Source organism: Capricornis sumatraensis, chromosome 9, assembly GCF_032405125.1.
Source record: "Capricornis sumatraensis isolate serow.1 chromosome 9, serow.2, whole genome shotgun sequence".
Taxonomy (NCBI): Eukaryota; Metazoa; Chordata; class Mammalia; order Artiodactyla; family Bovidae; genus Capricornis; species Capricornis sumatraensis.
The window spans coordinates 8956200-8958144 of record NC_091077.1 but is presented as its reverse complement, the minus strand read 5'-3'; the positions used below and the strand labels follow the sequence as shown (position 1 = coordinate 8958144).

Genomic DNA, 1945 nt, shown 5'->3' with positions numbered 1-1945 from the left:
GCTCAGAACTGCAGCACAGTGTCTGAATTCATCCTCATCGGCTTCTCCAACTTCCCTCAGCAGCTCCTGCCCACCTTCTTCCTGCTGTACCTGCTGATGTACCTGTTCACGCTGCTGGGCAACCTGCTCATCATGGGCACCATCTGGAGGGAGCGCAGCCTCCACACCCCCATGTACCTCTTCCTGTGCGCCCTCTCCGTCTCCGAGATCCTGTTCACTGTCGCGGTCACCCCGCGCATGCTGGCGGACATGCTCTCCACCCACCGCTCCATCACCTTTGGGGCCTGTGCCAGCCAAATGTTCTCCTCCTTCACGTTTGGCTTCACCCACTCCTTCCTGCTCATGATCATGGGCTACGACCGCTACGTGGCCATCTGCCACCCCCTGCGCTACAACGTGCTCATGAGCACCCGTGACTGTGCCCGTCTTGTGTCCTGGTGCTGGGCTGGTGGCTCGGTCATGGGGATGATGGTGACATTGATAGTTTTTCACCTCACCTTCTGTGGGTCGAATGAGATTCACCATTTTGGCTGTCACGTGTTTGCCCTCTTGAAGCTGGCCTGTGGGGAGGGGACAGCCTCTGTCACCATGGGTGTGATCCTGGTCTGTGTCACGGCCCTGATGGGGTGCTTGCTCTTCATCGTCCTCTCCTATGTCTTCATCGTGGCTGCCATCCTGAGGATCCCCTCCGCTGAGGGCCGGCACAAGACCTTCTCCACCTGTATTTCCCACCTCACCATAGTGGTCGTGCACTACGGTTTTGCCTCCATCATCTACCTCAAGCCCAGAGGCGCCCATTCCATGGACAGTAACACTCTGCTGGCCACCACCTACACGGTCTTCACCCCCTTTCTTAGCCCCATTATTTTCAGTCTCAGGAATAAGGAGCTGAAGATCGCCATACAGAGAAGCTTCCACAGAAAATTCTCTTCTCTAGGCTTCTAATGACCAGTTGGGTGTTGGAGAAATATGAACAAAGGGCTGGTATAATAATGTCTATCTCCTTAGAAGTCTTGTAAGGATGTAGGTTTGTGAGTATACCCACACTTCATAGAGTTTGATACATACTGGCTATTTGTTTCACCTCAATTTTTTTGTCTCCCTCTTGCATAGACTTGAGCCATCATGATCTCTTTTTTATACCTCACATGATAAAATCTGTTTCATCATCTATGCCTTAGAATTGTAATCTATCTATAAGCAGACAGGGAGCATCAGATGGGTGTGGGGCCACTGATGCAGGTGGATTGTCTTGAATGGGCAAGCTAGAGAAGATTTTCATATAAAATAAAAATAAAAAGATTAATGTGAAGCTGATAATATTGGGTCAGCCAAAATGGTCATAAGAAGTTACAGAAAACCTAAAGGAGCATTTTGGCCAGCCCAGTTAAGTACCACCCAAACAGTAAGCAGTTTTATGTATGAAGCACTGTGTCCAATGTCTTTTTTAAATTGTTTTTTTTTTTGGAGGTGGACCATTTAAAAACTCTTTATTCAATTTGTTACAATATTGCTTCTATTTTGTGTTTTGATTTATGGCTGCAAGATGTGTGGGATCTTAGCCCCTTGACCAGGGTTGAAACCCACAGCCCCTGCACCGGAAAGGCAAAGTCTTAACCAGTGGGCCACCAGGGAAATTGTGTCAGTCACTCAGTCATGTCTGAATCTTTATGACTCCATGGACTGTAGCCCTCAGGCTCCTCTGTCCATGGGATTCTCTAGGCAAGAATACTGGAGTGGGTTGCCATTTCCTTCTTCAGGAGATCTTCCTGACCCAGGGATGGAACCTTGGTCTCCTGAATGGCAGGCAGATTCTTTCCCATCTGAGCCACCAGAGAAGTCCCCTCCAATGTCTTTTAATTGTCATCATCTTAGTTACAACACATGTAAAACCAGAAAGCTATTTGTTTCCAAGATAATGGTTTGCTATTTACATTTCCACACT

At 48.2% G+C, this 1945-nt stretch overlaps 1 protein-coding gene across 1 annotated transcript; it reads left to right on the top strand.

The window, feature by feature from the left end:
* Nucleotides 1–945, top strand: LOC138085590 (olfactory receptor 10H4-like). The gene has a single exon (XM_068980063.1). The coding sequence runs from the start codon at nt 97–99 to the stop codon at nt 943–945; it is 849 nt and encodes a 282-aa protein (XP_068836164.1). The 5' UTR covers nt 1–96.
* Nucleotides 946–1945: the final 1000 nt, after the last annotated feature.